General features: G+C 42.9%; 1 protein-coding gene across 1 annotated transcript in view; it reads left to right on the forward strand.

The window, feature by feature from the left end:
* itga2b (integrin, alpha 2b) overlaps positions 1-18,520 on the forward strand; it is a 70,256-nt gene that overhangs the window by 34,562 nt on the left and 17,174 nt on the right. The window contains exons 10-16 of the mRNA XM_039740563.1: positions 5,422-5,553; positions 8,053-8,120; positions 8,279-8,426; positions 14,009-14,101; positions 14,201-14,280; positions 16,249-16,329; positions 17,022-17,127. Of these exons, the coding sequence (XP_039596497.1) occupies positions 5,422-5,553; positions 8,053-8,120; positions 8,279-8,426; positions 14,009-14,101; positions 14,201-14,280; positions 16,249-16,329; positions 17,022-17,127 (708 nt within the window). The remainder of the gene's footprint in view (positions 1-5,421; positions 5,554-8,052; positions 8,121-8,278; positions 8,427-14,008; positions 14,102-14,200; positions 14,281-16,248; positions 16,330-17,021; positions 17,128-18,520) is intronic.

The following is an 18,520-nucleotide window of genomic DNA, read 5'->3' on the forward strand; positions in this document are numbered from 1 at the left end:
GTGGGTCACACGGGCCTTTGACGCACAGTCTGAGAAATGTCTCATAGGTGGGTCGCAGTGGGCGGCTCTGCTATGACGGTGGGTGCCGATCCTCCAATCCAACAAACTGACGGGGCTGTCATGGACCGGGTCTCGAGACGCTAAGAAGGTCAACAAGAAGATAAAAATTTAAGGATCACTGCCACAGTGTGCAGACAATTTAATTAGTATGCTGCTGCTGGAGTATGGGAATTTCCCATTGGGATTAATAAAGTATCTATCTATCTATCTATCTATCTATCTATCTATCTATCTATCTATCTATCTATTTATTATATAGTGCCTTTCATACAACAACAACAACCACATTTATTTCTATAGCACATTTTCATACACACAGTAGCTCAAAGTGCTTTACATAATAAAGAATAGAAAAATAAAAGACACAATAAGAAAAAAAAATAAATCAACATTAATTAACATTGAATAAGAGTAAGGACCAATGGCCAGGGGGGACAGAAAAAACAAAAAAAAACTCCAGATGCCTGGAGAAAAAAATAAAAACTGTAGGGATTCCAGACCATTCCAGACCATGAGACCACCCAGTCCCCTATCTAGATCTATCTATCTATCATATAGTGCCTTTATCTCTATCTATCTATCTATCTATCTATCTATCTATCTATCTATTATATAGTGCCTTTCATATCTATCTATCTATCTATCTATCTATCTATCTATCTATCTATCTATCTATCTATCTATCTATCTATCTATCTATTATATAGTGCCTTTCACTCTATCTATCTATCTATCTATCTATCTATCTATCTATCTATCTATCTATCTATCTATCTATCTATCTATCTATTATATAGTGCCTTTCATATCTATCTATCTATCTATCTATCTATCTATCTATCTATCTATCTTTATTGGTTGTTCTGCTATCAGACTGTGTTATAAAGCCTGCATGGCACCATTTTTGAACTCAACTTTTTTGTTGGTGACTAGGTGTCTTACTTCACTTCTGCTGGTCCTGTTTGGTCCTGTGCCCTGCCCAGTGTGTGTCACAACCCCATCCCATAAGCACAGTATACCAAGAGTGACCAGACTGGAAATTGAACTCACATCTGTGGAGCGAAATGTAAAACAGCTGTGCCACTGTGCCATGCGATCTAAGAACATAAGAAATCTGACAGATGAGAGGAGACCACCCAGCCCATCAGGCTCGTCTGTTTAGCTAACAGCCAAAATGTCAACCAGATTTTTCTTAAAGGTTTTAGAGAAAAGCCAAGCCAAATGACACCTTTTATTGGCTAACTTAAAAGATTACAATATGCAAGCTTTCGAGGCAACTCAGGCCCCTTCTTCAGGCAAGATGTTGTCAAAGATTTTGCCTCAACTCCATGTCTTGGTGGTTTGTTCAGATTCTCACCACTCTTTGCCTATAAAGAAGAGCTTCCTGGCTTCGGTCCTAAACGCACTCCCCTTCATTTCCAAAGACTTGCCAATTCTTATAATAATAATAATAATAATAATAATAATAATGCAGTTTATATAACACCTTTCTTATGCCTAAATTTTTTATGACATAGTATTTGTTAAAGGCACGGTTTCGCGCGGGTTACGAAGGAGAGAAGAAGCACGTCGAGCTTTTTTAAGTATTCGTTGCTGCCATCCAGTGGACAATCTTTGACATAACCTCTGCGAATTCTGTTTCATGAGTTTCTCTGAGTACAGTACAGTACAGTACAGTACAGTATTTTGAAATGTCAGCGTCAAAAAACACGAATATCCTCGTTTGTCTAATGCTATGTCATTTTTGTTTTTAATTACATCAAGTACATACGGCGCTGCTTCCTCACAGTCTCTTGAGTCTGGGCTCGAGTTCCTGTACGCGTCATTTCTTCCTCCGTCTTTCACGTTCTTCATTTTCTTCTTGCATCCCAAAGTCGCGCATGTTTGGTTAATTGACCGCCTGCGAGTAATTTTGGGGGCCCCAATGACCGGCTGGCTCCTACCTTGTGCTCAGTGCTGTCAGAATGCAGATCCCTCCAAACCCCAACCCCGGCCTCTGCAACACCAGAAAGTGAAATAAGAGAATAGAGAAAAGGAATGACTGGACAAAGAATTATACAATACAGCCATCTAGTGGAGAAAAGAGGAAAGATAGAAAATGGGCCCTTGGGCCAGTTTTTTCGCAATGTGTTAAAAATGCAGGAAAAATATGACCAATCTAAAATAGACAGTCATAAAAGGCACTATAGAAGAAATAAATAGACGGGTATGGAAGTTAATAGATACAAGGTACTAAATAAATTTTAAAAAATGATCACTCAAAAGGTAGATAAAAACACTGTATAATATACAAACTGTTGGATATAAAAGGCACTATGTAATACATAGGTAGAAAATTATATAAAATAGGCACTAATAATAAAAGTATACTATGCTGTACTTGATAGATAAAATGCACTATATAAAATAAAAATAGATAAAAAGCACTATGTCAAATTAAAACATCAATCAAAATATAGCTAAAATACTATAAAAATAAATACTGATGGATAGGAAAGACACTATATGATAGATAGACAGATAGATATATAGTGCCTTTCATCTATCTATCTATCTATCTATCTATCTATCTATCTATCTATCTATCTATCTATCTGTTATATAATGTCTTTCACATATAAAAATGGATTGATTTTAAAGATACTATATAAAATCTGATCACATAATAAAAAGAAAGTTTGCTGTAGTTGATAGATAAAGTAGATAAAAGGCACTGTAAAAAAATTAAAAATGACACTCAAAATTTAGATAAAATACTATAAAAATAAAAGCTGATGGACATGAAATGCACGATAGATAGATAGATAGATAGATAGATAGATAGATAGATAGATAGATAGATAGATAGATAGATAGATAGATATGAAAGACACTATATAGATAGATAGATAGATAGATAGATAGATAGATAGATAGATAGATAGATAGATAGATAGATATGAAAGGCACTATATAGATAGATAGATAGATATGAAAGGCACTATACAAAATGTGACTTAATAATAATAGATAGTATGCTGTACTTGACAGATAAATTGCACAATTTACAATAAAAACGGATGACAGGCATTGTATTCCAGGTAGATATTAAGCACGCTGTAGACAGACTGATAGATGACATTGGTTAAAATATAAAAAAGCAAATCAGAAAGGAATTATACACTAGATAGCTGATACTACATCTGAATAATATCAGTGACTAAATGAATTTAAATGTAAGTAATAAATAGATAAATCACTATAAAACCTAAAACTGATGGATATGAACATTACTGGAAGTATCTATATATATAATTCACTAAGGCAAGACAACCATGGAAAGCACGCCGGAAGGGGCGTGGATTCACTAAGCTGCCGACAAGTGAGACACCTATGGCGCACGCAGGAAGGAGCCACGCCCACCAACTCCAAGACCATTGGATACGATGACAACTCACAGAGCCACGCCCACCAACTCGGACGCGACACAGAAAAACCGGCGTCATTTATATTCGTCTGTCGCAGAGGTCACATGCAGCTCCGAGCCACGTTGACTGTTAATAGAGGCATGTTTCTCGCGGAGGTGAATCACCATATGCGGCATGTAAAACTGTTTGCGAGGGGTATCCCATGGGATCCTTAAAACGTTCCTTTACAACTGAGGTTAAAACACAATGAAGTGAGCAGTCTTTAAAAAACGAGATTTTGGTTACAACGCACGACCGCGTGCACCATAGCAAACTGTTTTACACGCTACATACAGCAATTTGCATCCGCGACAAACATGCGTCTTCTTAGATACTCCTGCACTTTGTACACACCCCCTCCCACTGTGGTCGGGTGTCTTGGTGGATTATATATAGAAAGGCAGCCAAAACCGCACAGAGCAATGAAAAGTCTACGTGAGTCACAGGTGCATCTGGACTGTACAAAGACGACAACGACTCGAGTGACGAGTTGGAGGTTAGCACATAAGCAGGCAGTGTATACTGAACGAGAAACCAGCAGACTGGCATGACGGAGGGAGTGGAGTGGATGTCCTTCTCCTCTCCTCCCGTTCCACCCTGAGCGCCGCACGGACGATTGTGTGTTGGTTCGTTCCGTGCATTGGTTAAAACCCAATGAAGGAAGCAGTCTTTAAAAACCAATAAGCCCTGTGCCTCTGTTTCATTGCCGTCTCACCTGCTTCACCAATGCAGGCCCTGCAACAGGCGATCCGGCAGCGTCATTCCCATGACCCGCCGGGCAGCCAACCGGGTAACCAAATTCTTTGGGTTCAGGGGGAGTATGGTTACAAAGCTGAAACTTAAAGGAATTGACAGAAGGGCACCACCAGGTGTGAAGCCTTTCGCTTCATTTGACTCAACACAGGAAACCTCACCCGGCCCGGACACGCACAGGATTAACAGATTGATAGCTCTTTCTCGATTCTGTGGGTGGTGGTGCATGGCAGTTCTTAGTTGGTGGAGCGATTTGGCTGGTTATTTCCGAAAACGAACGAGACTCCGCCTGCTAAATAGTTACACGACCCAACAGCGGTCGGCGTCCAAATTCTTAGAGGGACAAGTGGCTTTCAGCCACGTGAGATTGAGCATTAACAGGTCTGTGATGCACCAATGGATCAACGTGTGTCTACCCGGCGTGGGTAAGCCGTTGAACCCCATTCGTGATGGAGACCGTGGCTTCCAATTGTTCCCCACGAACGAAAATCCCAGTACGTGCGGGTCATACGCTCGCACTGATTACGTCCCTGCCCTTTGTAAAGCCCCCCCCATGGTCGGGTGGATTATATATAAAAAAAAAGCAGCCTGAACCGCAAAGAACAATGAAAAATCAACGTGGAAACCGACTGAGGCGGTGTTTGGAAAATTAACATTCAACGTGACTCACAGGTGCGTGTGGACTGTACACAGACGAAAGCGACTCAGGTAGGGAGTTGGGGGCGGGCACATAAGCGGGCAGTGCGTACTGAACGAGCGGGACGGCGCTCCTCCGGTTTTCAGTCACGGACAATTGTATGTTGGTTCCTAGCGTGCATTGTTGTAATGTTACTTTTCTTGGTGGTTTATTAAATTACGGATTTTTCAAATCTTTATTTTTTCCTCTGTGCTTAAAAATCATTTAAAAAGAGGCCTGATTATGCGGCGTATGCTACGCCGCGGGTTGGCTACTATCTGATAAATCAAAGGCACTATATAAAATAACAATGGACAGATGGATAAGTAAGGCACTATATAATGCACGGACAGATGTGAATGGCATTATTAGACAGATAACATCACAGACATGAAGAGAATTGCATAATAGGTGGACGGCACTATAAACAATACAAATTGATTAATAAATTGAGTTGTTTGATTTTTGATGTTTTTAACGCTGCAGGATGAGTCCGAGTTCAAAGACAAACTGAGCCCCATTCTCGTCAGCCTCAGCTACTCTCTGGACAATTCTTCAAGCACTGACCCTGAGGCCCCCCCGGCCTTCTTCCAAGGGCAGACCACCGCCCACATACAGGTGAGTGGGGGTGAGATTGGCTTTTCTGTGTTGCCTTTTTTTTCCCATGTGTACATAAAGTTTGTAAATATTTTATCAACATTAAGCTCAAACACAAAATGAATAGCAGAAATGAAGACTGCAGCCTCAAGGAGCCTAACACTCATACGTGTAAAATCTTCACCAACACCCGTGGCCTCCATTTTGTGCTGGGCTGTTGTAGCCGTTCCTATGGCGATGCTGTGGCGGTGTTCACACTGCCCGTGTCATTAAGAGTCAAAGGTCAGCTCCGTATACTTCAATGTCGTATCCAGGATTGGATTACAACGGCGTCAGTGTGGGGTTCTTGCAGCTTTTTGGTGTTCAGGCCTTTGATTTTCATTTCGACTCATTGCTAAGACATTTGGTGGCGACCTGAACTCTCGACCTCCTGATCCTTCCAATTGACAAATCCTCCCAGTCAGAGCACCAATCAGCAGTGACGCTGTCAAAAGGCAGAGCGATGAGTGACACAAAAAGCTGGCCAATCACAGTTCCTCATTTTGTTTGCCCCTCCCCTCTGTTACGAGCAGCAGTCTTTATTAATTTTTTTGTATTTTTTTTTTCTGGATGAATTTTTAATGCGTTTACATCCATTTTGGAGTTTTAAACATCAAGGAATCCAAATATATAACGGTAGATTTTCTGTTTTATGTCAGATTGACAGGTAGAAAATGTTTTGTTCTGGGCACCACCATATTTGGAGCTAATCACGTTAGCGGTGGACATGGCGGTTGTCATAAGAATAAGTTGTAGACTTCAAAAATAAGGTTTGGGGCAGCCACCTGTATATTAGGCCCTGGCTGCAAAAATGGGCCAAACTGGTTGTGATATTCTTGGGTCAGAGTCCAAAACAGAACTGATTGAGGTTTATCAAAATGGTGGCTTTAAAGGCCAAGGCCAGAAGTGATGTCATTCGGACTGGAAGTGACAGCATCGTGGGCCACCAGAACCAGAAGTGACATCTTCAGGACCTGAAGTGACATAATTCAGACTAGAAGTTCTGTCATCATGGGTGCCGGATCCAGAAGTGACATCTTCAGGACCTGAAGTGACATCATTCAGGCCAGAAGTGACATCTTCAGGACCGGAAGTGATGTCATTTGGACTGAAAGTGACATCATCAAGGGCAATCAAACTAGAAGTGAAGTCTTCAGGACTGGAAGTGATGACGTTCAGACCAGAAGTGACATCATCGTGGGCACTGGAAGCAAAAGTGACGTCTTCAGGGCCGGAAGTGAAGTCATTTGGACCAGAAATGATGTCATCGTGGGTGCCGGAACCAGAAGTGACATCTTCAGGGCCAGGAAGTGATGTCATTCAGCCTGGAAGTGACATCATCGAGGGCAATCGAAACAGAAGTGAAGTCTTCAGGACTGGAAGTGATGTAATTTGGACCAGAAGTGACGTCATCAAGGGCGCCAGAGCCAGAAGTGACATCTTCAGGACCGGAAGTGATGTCATTCAGACTGAAAGCGACATCATCTAAGGCAACCGAACCAGAAGTGATGTCATCATGGGCGCTGGAAGTGCAAGTGACGTCTTCAGGACTGGAAGTGACGGCAGAACCGGGTGAGATTTCCCGTCAATGGTCTGCAGAGGATCGAGAGAGAAAGTCAGTGCAGCTCACCACCCTCTGATCTGGCGTGGAACTGTCATTATTCAGGTCCTTTAGCTGCCCCCCATGCACACGTGTGTGACACTGTCAATCCCAGAATCACCAACAAGTGCACAACACAGGATGTCACCACTGTGACAACACACAGAGCGAGACACATGCATCTGAGTTTCGCATGTGGAGTGCAAATCTAATTCTCGTTAAAGAGACCTCCCTGCATTCACGTTACTTTTGGTCTTCGATTTTACTTTGCGTTGTCAACTTGGCCATCCATCGGTTTGCATTCTTTGGTAATGACCCGCCCATTACCTTCTGACGTCCTGAATTTATTAACAGCAAAAGCGGCAAAAAAAAATTTTTGACTGATAATCAGGAGAAAGAACAGCATCGATGGGCAAAGAAATTTATGAGCAGCAGAGAAAAAAGGAGCAACGCCAACGGCAAACTTAGAATCAAAGCCAAAGAGCGGAGCTCAATTGTAATTGTTGTGTTCAATCTCGACTATAAAATGGCCATAGAGATGACCTTTCAACTTTGCACCATCTAACGCCCCACCCCAAAGTTATAAATCTAAAAGCCACGCCCATAGCAACCGGGATCCACATGATAATAATGAAAATCGTGAAATTGTTAAAACAAAATGGCGTTGAATTTAACTTCTTGAAGGCTTGAATTAAAAAAAATGAGCACAAAAGTGAAGAGAAATCCGTGAGCCAAACCCGAGGTGATATGTATAGCTCCAGAAAAACCCGGAAATCTCCTCTCATTAGAGATTCCACCCTCCTCTTTCCATAATATTATTTCCCATAAGCCCTTCATAGAGTAACTCAGACGGGAATCAGCCGGTTTGCCTCTCCTTTCAGACCCGGATCATTCTGGACTGCGGCCCCGACAACGTTTGTGTGCCGGACCTGAAGCTGAGTGCGGAGATGTAAGTCCGTCCATCCATTCATCTATTTATCCAGGCCTCACCGCTGGGATGTAAGAATGGTCTGCAAAGCAGCAGAAGACGACATTAGGGGGGTTTGAGGTTATGGCTGCAGGCCCTCCTGTCACCAATTAGCCATTTGTTTCTCTTTTTGCTCTTAGCCATAAGGAGTCCTTCTACATCGGAGATGAAGACCCAGTTCTGATAACGGTGACCGCCAGGAACGAAGGGGAAGGGGCCTACGAGACAGAGTTGCACGTGCGTCCGCCGCCCCAGATTCACTACCAAGGCGTGCTGATGAACAGAGAGGTGGGCTTGGGAGTTGGCACATCATTTTGTGACCTGATGAGCGTTTGGTGGTCTCTTACCTTAAATACTCAAAGATGAATAAGCAAAAAGTTTGAGTGCATTAGCCCCGCCCTGTAATGTAGGCCACACCCCTCCAGTAGCCAAACACACTTCTGAGTATAAAATGGTGACATCCACAAGATGAAGACCCAGTTCTGATAACAGTGACCTCCAGGAACGAAGGGAAAGGGGGGGGGGCCTACGAGACAGAGCTGCACGTGCATCCGCCACCCCCGATTCACTACCAAGGTGTGCTGATGAACAGAGAGGTGGGCTTGGGAGTTGGCACATCATTTTGTGACCTGATGAGCGTTTGGTGGTCTCTTACCTTAAATACTCAAAGATGAATAAGCAAAAAGTTTGAGTGCATTAGCCCCGCCCTGTAACGTAGGCCACACCCCTCCAGTAGCCAAACACACTTCTGAGTATAAAATGGTGACATCCACAAGATGAAGACCCAGTTCTGATAACAGTGACCACCAGGAACGAAGGGAAAGGGGGGGGGGCCTACGAGACAGAGCTGCACGTGCATCCGCCACCCCCGATTCACTAACAAGGCGTGCTGATGAACAGAGAGGTGGGCTTGAGAGGCGGCACCCAATTTTCTGACCTGTTGAACATGTGGTGGTCTCAATAGGCGAAGACGAGCAAGCAAAAAGCTTGAGTGCATTAGCTCCACCCTGTGAAGTAGGCCACACCCCTCCAGTACCCAAACACACCTCTAGCTATAAAATGGTGGTCTTGAAAATACTCTTCTCTCCAGGTCCTTCCATTGTCAGGGTATCCAGGCTGGGAAAGGGCTCTGGCCGTCTGCCACACTATATATAAAGTCATATGAAAAAGTTTGGGAAGCCCTCTTAATTCTTTGGATGTTTGTTTCTCATTGGCTGAGCTTTCAAAGTAGTAACTTCCTTTTAATGTACGACATGCCTTATGGACACAGTAGGCTTTCAGCAGTGACATTAAGTTTATTGGATTAACAGAAAATATGCATCATAACAAAATTAGACAGGTGCATAAATGTGGGACCCCAACAGAGATATGACATCAATACTCAGTTGAGCCTCCTTTTGCTCCTTTGAGCCTCCAGACGCTGTCCTCCTATAGCCTGTGATGAGTGTCTGGATTCTGGACGTTGGTATTTCTGACCATTCTTCATACAAAATCTCTCCAGTTCAGTTCAATTTGATGGACAGCCTGCTTCAAATCATCCCATAGATTTCCGATGATGTTCAAGTCAGGGGACTGTGACGGCCATTCCAGAACATTGTACTTCTCCCTCTGCATGAATGCCTTTGTAGATTTCCAACTGTGTTTTGGGTCATTGTCTTGTTGGAATATCCAACCCCTGCTTAAGTAACTTCACCTTTGTGACTGATGCTTGAACATTATCCTGAAGAATTTGTTGATATTGGGTTGAATTCCTCCGACCCTCGACTTTAACAAGGGCCCCAGTCCCTGAACTGGCCACACAGCCCCACAGCATGATGGGACCTCCACCACATTTGACAGGAGGTAGCAGGTGTTTTTCTTGGAATGCCGTGTTCTTCTTCCGCCATGCAAAGCACTTTTTGTTCTGACCAAATAACTCCATGTTTGTCTCATCACTCCAAAGCACTTTGTTCCAAAATGAATCCGGCTTGTCTGAATGAGCATTTGATACAACAAGTGACTCTATTTGTGGTGTGAGTGCAGAAAGGGCTTCTCTCTCATCACCCTGCCATACTGATGTTCTTTGTGCAAATTGCTCTGAATTGTAGAACGATATACAGATACACCATCTGCAGCGAGATGTTCTTGCAGGTCTTTGGAGGTGATCTGTGGTTGTCTGTCACCATTCTCACAATCCTGCTCATATACCGCTCCTGTATTTTTCTTGGCCTGCCAGACCTGAGTTGATTTAACGGCAACTGTGCCTGTGGCCTTCCATTTCCCGATTCCATTCCTTACAGTTGAAACTGACAGTTTAAATCTCTGAGATGGCTTTTTGTAGCCTTCCTCTAAACCAGGAGACTCAACAATCTTTGTTTTCAGATCTTTGAGAGTTGCTTTGAGGATCCCATGCTGTCTGTCACTCTTCAGACGAGAGTCAAAGGGAAGGAAGCACAACTTGCAATTGACCACCTTAAATACCTTTGACTACTCATGATTGGACACTCCGGTCGATGAAGTTCAAGGCTTAATGAGCTCATCCAGCCAATCAGCATTGAGCAGTGACAGGCATTCAAATCAGCACAATGACAAGGGGACCCACATTTGTGCACAGCCAGTTTTTCACATTTGATTTAATTTCATACAACTAAATACAGCGTCACTAAAAATCCACCGCAGTACTCCGATGTTCCTAGGAAATGAAAGACACACCACTGTTATCTTTTTTGTTGAAAGGAGAGTCAATTATTACGCAGGCTGAGAGGGGTTCACAAACTTTTTCATATGACTGTATATACTGGTAGTCCCCAGGTTACGGACATCCCACCTACGACTTACGAACGGGGCCGCAGCTGTGACGCATGCGCCTCAGTAACTGCTGCTCTGTCATCTTCGGCGTGGGGACGCTGCAAGCTGTGGCTGGACGGAGGCTGGAGGGGGGCGATTTCGCTGTTCGTGCACTGTAGTGTCCCTCGGGCGGCTCCCGGCGGCAAGTGGTTTCACTGCCCGTCTACCACATACGGCTGCCCCGTTCGTTCTCTGGTAATCCTGCAAGTGGCTGAACGGAGGCCATTGAGGGTGAACAGGGTGGCGGGGGGCAGCATTGTAGTGTGAATCGGATGGCTGCCTATTGAATGGGGGCGATTCACTACCGCCTTTGGCGCACCCTGCTCGTTCTCGGTGGGCGGACGCTACAGACAGCATACTGTAGTGGAGGTGACTGCATGGTGGGTGGGTGGTGAAACGCCCCTCGCCGCCCCCATTCATTCTCAATAGCAAGCCTGCTTGTACAGTTACGCGCATAGCAGGAAGTATTGACGACGGGTGCCTTCCTGCTGTGATAGCGTGTACTGTATAGCGCTGTGCAGAAGAGCTCATCTTAATCTTTTGTCTTCACCCTTCAACAATGTCTCTGAAACACAAATCTGATGCAAGTGCTGGTGATACAGGAAAGAAGAGAAAAACCATCACCATTGAAAATCAAGTAGAAATAATAAAAAGGTCAGAGAGAGGTGACACTCCATCATTCATTGGCAGAGCACTTGGTTACAGTCGGTCAGCAATAGCATTTATTAAAATAATGGACCTTACATACTAACTCAGCTTAAGTACAAACCTACAGTCCCTATCTCGTACATAACCCGGGGACTGCCTATATATACATACTGTACTGTATATATGATTTCTCAGGCCTATTTTTATGCATTTGAGTATACAGCTGTGACATCCCGGTCAGAAGATCAAGCAGAAGATTTTGTTTTTTCAAAGGGGTTAAAATCATTGCAGGAAAAGTGGATGAAGTGTAGGGAGCAATCAGGGGGGCTGGACTGAAAAATAAAGAAAAACATTCCTCGAAAACTCGTCTCTTTACTACCGTGGTAGTTAAATTATTGAACGGCCCTCGTAACTGGGAGTTTTTCACGTTAGCGTGCGCCAATGCGGTGGCGTGATTACGGACAGGCCGCTGAAGCACAAACACCAATCAGCCACAACATTAAAAGCACCCACCGAATATCGTGAAGGCCTTCTGCCCTCGCCATGCGTTTGTGGACGTAGTTATGCAGCGAGTGTGTGACACTCCTACAGCAGGCACCCAGGGCGCTGGCCGCGTTCATCCATCCATCCATCCATCCATCTATTATCCAACCCGCTATATCGTAACTACAGGGTCGCGGGGGTCTGCTGGAGCCAATCCCAGCCAACACAGGGTGCAAGGCAGGAAACAAACCCTGGGCACGGTGCCAGCCCACCGCAGCTGGCCGTGTTCAGGTGTTGCATAAAAGAGGTGTGAAACTAAAATAACAAGCAATGCCTATCAGAATTTGTTCACTTAATAAACGTTTATCATTAAAAAAGCCTTTAAATTTAATACAAACTACTTTGTTATTACTTCCTTTAGAAATGATATAAATAAAATATTACAAAACAGATTCTTTAGCGCAAAGACATCCTGCTGCTTTACAAAGTTTGGCGAATGACCCAAGTGTCAGTTGTCACAAAGTCTGCTCCTTCAGTGTTTTTAGATCTTTCTGTCAGATGTTTCTCTGGTCCACTGAAGTAGAATGACAAGCAGTTCACAAGTTTCAAAGGCTTTGACTGACAATGACATGAAGTTTAGGCACAGAGTCCATATTTGAAGTGTTGGCCCTTCTTTCTTTTTCAAGACCCCTCTCAGCAATTCTGCCCTGACCTTTAACATGCCCAACTTTTCATGAATTGTTGTCCGAGCTGTACCTGCCGAGATGCTCATTTCTTTAGTGATTCGTGAAACCTGAATCTGCCTGTCTGACAAAATTAAATCCTCGACTTTCTGGCACATTTCAGAAGAAGTTGCTTCTGCAGGCCGTCCAGTGTGAGAATCATCTTCGTTGGACTCCCCACCCCACTTAAAACCATTCGCTCCAAAGTTTTACATTTTGTAGGCTGATGGGGCAGACTCACCGTAAACCTGCAGTCACGCGTTTATGATTCTCCATTGGCCTTTTGCCTTCTTTTAATAAATGTAACTCCAAATCTAGTATTTTCTCACAGGACTCTCCTGATCTCCTGTCTCTTAGAATGTTAGACTCGCACTGTGCATCAGTAACCTGGAGACTCACCACAACATTCCCAGACAAGCTTGCTACTTTCTTTCATACTCAGGTAGATAAATAAACACCCCTTGTAACAGTCAGGGTCAGCACGAAACCATTGCATCAGTGATCGCCTTTCACAAGGTCAACCGTTTGCCGGCTCGGTGGAAATTTACAACGTCGGAAAGAGCGGATTAGCATTCTAATCGGAACGTATGGGCTGTGGGCGCCGTGCTTTTCTTGTACACTCTTTGCTTCACCTGCTGCTAGTAATGCCATTGTTGTATTGTGTTGTATTGTATTCACCCCCCCAGTCTTTTTTTTGATACTCGCTGCACGCCCAACCTACCTGGAAAGGGGTCTCTCTCTCTCTTTGAACTGCCTTTCCCGAGGTTTCTTCCATTTTTTTTTTTTTGGAGTTTTTTCTTGTCTTCTAAGAAAGTCAAGGCTGGGGGGCTGTCAGAAGGTAGGGTCTGTTAAAGCCCACTATGGCAATCCTTGTGTGATTTTGGGCTGCACAAGAATAAATTGCATTGTATTGTAAGTGTATTGTATTGTACTGTGCTGTGCTGTGTTGTGTTGTATTGTATTGTATTCTATTGTGTTGTATTGTATTGTGTTGTATTGTATTGTATTGTATTGTGTTGTATTGTGTTGTGTTGTATTGTATTGTATTGTATTGTGTTGTGTTGTGTTGTGTTGTATTGTATTGTATTCTATTGTGTTGTATTGTGTTGTGTTGTATTGTGTTGTATAACGCCAGCATTTGAACCCTCACTCATCTTTGGCCTTGTCTTCTAAAATGCCTCCTCTCCCCAGGGTTTCTCTATGCCCATCTGCTCGCAGCGGAAGGAGAATGGGAGCACGGTAGTGGTCTGCGAGCTGAGTAACCCAATGAAGCACAATGAGCAGGTGGGTGTTATGGAGGTTTGTTTGCTGGTTGGTTGGTTGGTGGGCCTCTGTCTGCTGTTTTTTTTTATGTTATCCCTGTTCATCCATTATGAATTGCAGCTCCATGCAGGCCTCTACTTCAGTGCTGGGAACCTGGAGCAAGCTGAGGGCAGTGTGGTGTTCGAACTGCAGCTGAGAAGGTGAGTCGTCCCACTGCAGTCTACAAGTCAGCACAGTTCGGTGTTACTCAGTCCTTACATCCTTAGGGAGGCCAGCAGGAGGCACAGCCTGTTCAGGTGGTGAAGGCAGGACGACATCCTGGCCATAAGACACATACTGGCAGCAATTTAACACTACAAGTTGGGGGAGGGGGGGACCCGAAGTGACATCAGCTTTGCACAAGAGATGGTGTCCTTCTGGCCGGATTCAGACATGTGAAGTGGCAGCCCTGACTGTGATAGGCTCAGTACTAGTAGGACATCAAGTGTTTGTAGAATTGTCACTAGACGGGACCTTCTCATCAGGCTTTACTTTTAATTGAATCGATTGTGGCTGCCTGTAAAAAGCATCTCAGGACCCCAAAACTCAGACCCACTGGACCAAAGACAGTCCTGGGGTCAAATAAACTACTTTGAATAAAGCAAATAAGACCAAAAGCAATGAAACCCGTGTTTGTTTTTTATGATGTTCTTCCAACCTTTAAGGGAGAGCCGTCCATGCTTTATATGAGGCACTGAGGAGAGAGCACTGTCACAAAGAATTTGAAAACTCATCAGTTTTATATAGCGCCTTTCATTTGAAGCCCCCTCATAAGGCCTGGTTGAAATTGAATGATGTCTTTCCTAGCACTGTAACAGAGTGCACCAAATCCCATTACAAGTTTAATTTAGATCACAAAGGTTTGGTTTGTTATACACAATTAGTGCCTTCCATAGAACGCCTCCTCTTAGGACGCTTTGGGCGCATGGTGAGCTCCATCATGGGGCACTTTGGAAAGAAAACCATGTTGAGGTTATGGTAGTGACATGAAAGGTGACAAACAGTGACAGACTGAGAGAGCACTTGGTGTGGAGTTATATGAAGCACAGAACATCCAGCAGTACTAGAAAGCAATTTAATATTTGATTTTATATAGCGCCTTACATGGTGAGCTCTGTCATGGGGCACTTTGGAAAGAAAAACACGTTGAGGTGGTTGTAGTGCCACCATGCAGACTGAGCACGCAAAAGGCAGCACTATTATAATGTCTGATTGTATATAGCGCCTTTCACAGTCAACACCATTACAAAGTGCCCTACAAAGAAAGCAGTTTCAGTGCTACGGCATTTAAGTGTTTTCATTTTATCGGATGTCATGTATAGTAAGCATTCTCATTAAACATTTTACAGAGCAGGAACTGCTTGTTTTATAATATGACGTAATTTTTCAACATTATGGGAGACTTTATATGATGTACTGAGGTGGGAGCACTTCCACAAAGCACATTACAATGTGTGTTATATAGCGCCTTTCATAGTCCAGCTCTTTATAAATAAAGCCACATTTAACTTATGTGGCACCGATTCATTTTATAAATTTAACTTAGCATCACAGACTATCTTCCAGTTTTATTCCATATAGCGCCTTTCATCATGAGGTGGCATTGGTGAGTTTGCGATTAAACTATGTGATCTACTAAGGGCACGGTGGCGCAGTGGTTGCACTGCTGCCTTGCAATAAGGAGACCAGGGTTTGTGTTCTGGGTCCTCCCTTTGTGGAGTTTGCATGTTCTCCTCATGTCTGGGTGGGTTTCCTCCATGCAGGTTAGTTGTATTGGTGGCACTACAATGGCTGTGTGTGTGTGTTATTATATTTATATGTGGACTGATGATGCTAAATTGCTCCTAGAGTGAGTGTGTTTATGGGTGTGTGTGTGTGTGTGTTTGCCCTGCGATGGACTGGAACCCTGTCCCAGTTTTCTTCCTGCCTTGTGCCCTGTGCCAGCTGGGATACACTCCAGTACCCACCTCTGTGACCCAGGTGTGGATTGAGCACGTGGCATGACTTTATGATCTCCATATGACTTTATGCCCATGTCCTCATCAAAATGCTTACCACATTCATAATCCTGAAGTGTGGAAAAGGTTGGATGGCCAGCTAATGTCACACATGTCACTTTTTTTTTTTAGTAAGAACAGCCACAATCCCAACAGTGAGGCCGTGCAGCTGAAGGTCAAAGTGAGCGCAGCGGCAGTGGTGACAGTGCGCGGGTAAGTCTGCCTCTTCATGATTTGTCACTTGGGTTTTCCTGCCCCTGCTAAAAGTCTTCACCCCTTTGGAAGTTTTCACAGTTTCCTGTCCTACAACACCTGATTGATGGAAAAACGAAAAACAGACCCCTGCAAAGGGGGGCTACTGTAAATAAATTACAAATATAAAACACACGATAGCTGATCTTCATAATGGAGTTTACCCACAATGCACTGCTGCTTTGTGAACATCACAATCTCTTTATTTCACCTTCTTGTTTTCTCTTTGCTCTTCCTCTACACACACACTCTGTAGACGCTGTCAGGTCTAATTTGAGTCATCTGGATGCCCCTACATACTTGTGGCCACCGTCACGGTCATTTGTGGGTGACCTGATTCGCTTTATAAGCTGTGACACAGACAGGTTTGATAAAGATACCTTAGCCAGGGGTTTTGTGATTCTCACTACGCTATCATCAAGGCACCGTCCCCTCTGAGCAGACGAGGGGCTTCCACTGGCCCAAAGCCCCCGCGCTGCTCTCCTGTACACGTCCTCTCTGCTGCGCATGGTGTCTTCTGAAATGAGGCCCATTTAATATAATATAATATAATATTTAATATAATATAATATAAATACAGAAATGTGGGGTCCTGTGGGGGGTAATGTAATTGTGTGTGTACTGAGGACGCCACTGTGCTTCGTCATGTGCAGGAGCTCCTCTCCTGTCGAGTACGTCCTGCCGATCGTAAACTGGCAGCCGAAGCCTCACCCGGCCACTCTGGAGGACATCGGACCACCGGTGGAGCACGTCTACGAGGTGAGGGGCTTCTCTGGCATCTGATGACTGCTGGCAAGGACTCGCTGCCTTTCTTTCTTTCTTTCTTTCTTTCTTTCTTTCTTTTACTACAAAGTAAAATATGTTATTTATTTTAGACATTACTCAGGATGAAAAGCACTATTTTTTCTCTCTTTCTTTCTTTCACCATGAAGCTGTTTGTTTTCTTCTTCTCTTTGGATATTGCTGAACATGAAAGGCACTACATAACAACATTTCTTTCTTTCATTATAAAGTTAACTGTTTTGTTATTTCTTTAGGATTTTGCTCAGCATGAAGTGCGCTGTGTGACTTTTGTTTGCCTTCCTCTCACTGTGATATGTTTTCTTATTCACTTGGATTCTTTCGATTCACCTTGAAAGGCGCTATATTACCTTTCTTTCTCAACAAAGTTAAATGCTTTGTCATTCACTTTGGATTTTGCTCAACATAAAAGGCACAACATGACTTTCTTTTTTTCTCTCTTTCACTATAAAGTGAGTCATTTATTTTTCAGTATGGATACTTGCTATTTATTTTGAAAGACATTTTATATAGAAATAAAATACCTTTACTTCACAAGGTTCTGTCTAAATTCTTTGATATTTACTTTGCATACAATTCAGCATGAACAGCTCCGTCTAGCTGTTTTCTTTCTTTCACTGCAAAATTGCTTGTCTTGTTATTCCTTTCAGATGTCGTGCAGCATGAAAGGCGCTATATAATCTTTCTTTCACTATCAAGTTAAATGCTTTGCTGTCTATTTAGACTTTGCTCAGCATCAAAGGCACTATAAAAGGTTTTTTCTTTTATTCCATTCTAAAGGTAAATACATTGTAATTGATTTCTTATGTAATTCATCATGAAAGGCACTATATAATTTTCTTTCTTTCTATTTTCCACTATAAACTGAAATATTTTGCTGTTTGTTTTGTATGTTACTCAGCATGAAAGGCACTATAAAGCTTTCTTTTTTCTTTCTCCCACAACAAAGTTGAACACATTGTAATTTACTTTAGATACCATTCAGCTTGTTCTTTCTTTCACCAGCAAGTTAAACATTTTATTGTTTACTTTGGATATTACACAGTGTGAAAGGTGCTATATACATTTTTTCTTTATTTTTTGCACTATGGTTTGAAATATTTTGTTGTTTTTAGTTTGCCTGCTACTTAACACAAAAGGCACAATATAATCTTCTTTCTATCTTCCACTATAAACTGAAAAATGTTGTTATTCATTCATGATAAAAGGCACTATATAGCTTATTTTCCCTACAAAGTAAAATATATTATTAATTTTAGATATTACTCGGCATGAAAGGTGCTATATAATCTTTTTTTATAAACTGAAATATTTAAATTATTTTAGATTTTACTCTGCATGACATGCACCA

Source organism: Polypterus senegalus, chromosome 17, assembly GCF_016835505.1.
Source record: "Polypterus senegalus isolate Bchr_013 chromosome 17, ASM1683550v1, whole genome shotgun sequence".
Lineage (NCBI taxonomy): Eukaryota > Metazoa > Chordata > Cladistia > Polypteriformes > Polypteridae > Polypterus > Polypterus senegalus.